Here is a 368-nt window from a genome sequence, read left to right as displayed (position 1 = left end):
AGTATACTGTTAAATGCACTGAAATCAGAGTCCCTCACCTCTCAGTCTCAAGCCGTTGTTACACCTGAGAAATGTGGGTATCTTGAATTGAGAGGATATAAAGCCAAAATTTTTACTGTGTTAAGTGGAAATAGTGTCTGGCTTTGCAAAAACGAACAGGTGAGTTCTGTTACAGCCTTTGCAAATTGCTACTTTTTGCTTATAGTAACACCTATTGGGAATCTTAGTGCTTTTACTTATGGAGTCTTGCTTTTGTGTTGAATACTCCATTTAATGTAACAAAGGAGGAACAGTTTTCTTTAATTTTCTCCCTGTTTCCACTGGCAGGAAAGTATCTAAATCAAAATTGAGGCTGGATATCCCACTTT

General features: G+C 37.2%; 1 protein-coding gene across 1 annotated transcript in view; it reads left to right on the top strand.

Annotated features, from left to right (window-relative positions):
• Positions 1-368, top strand: part of ARAP2 (ArfGAP with RhoGAP domain, ankyrin repeat and PH domain 2) — a gene marked incomplete at its 3' end in the record, with an annotated part of 118650 nt that overhangs the window by 61105 nt on the left and 57177 nt on the right. Inside the window, 1 exon segment of the mRNA XM_023507995.1 lies at positions 3-159. Coding sequence (XP_023363763.1) covers positions 3-159 — 157 coding nt within the window.

This window comes from Otolemur garnettii, unplaced genomic scaffold (assembly GCF_000181295.1).
Source record: "Otolemur garnettii isolate 467f Iridium unplaced genomic scaffold, OtoGar3 scaffold00214, whole genome shotgun sequence".
NCBI lineage: Eukaryota > Metazoa > Chordata > Mammalia > Primates > Galagidae > Otolemur > Otolemur garnettii.
This window is presented reverse-complemented; position numbering and strand designations above follow the sequence as displayed.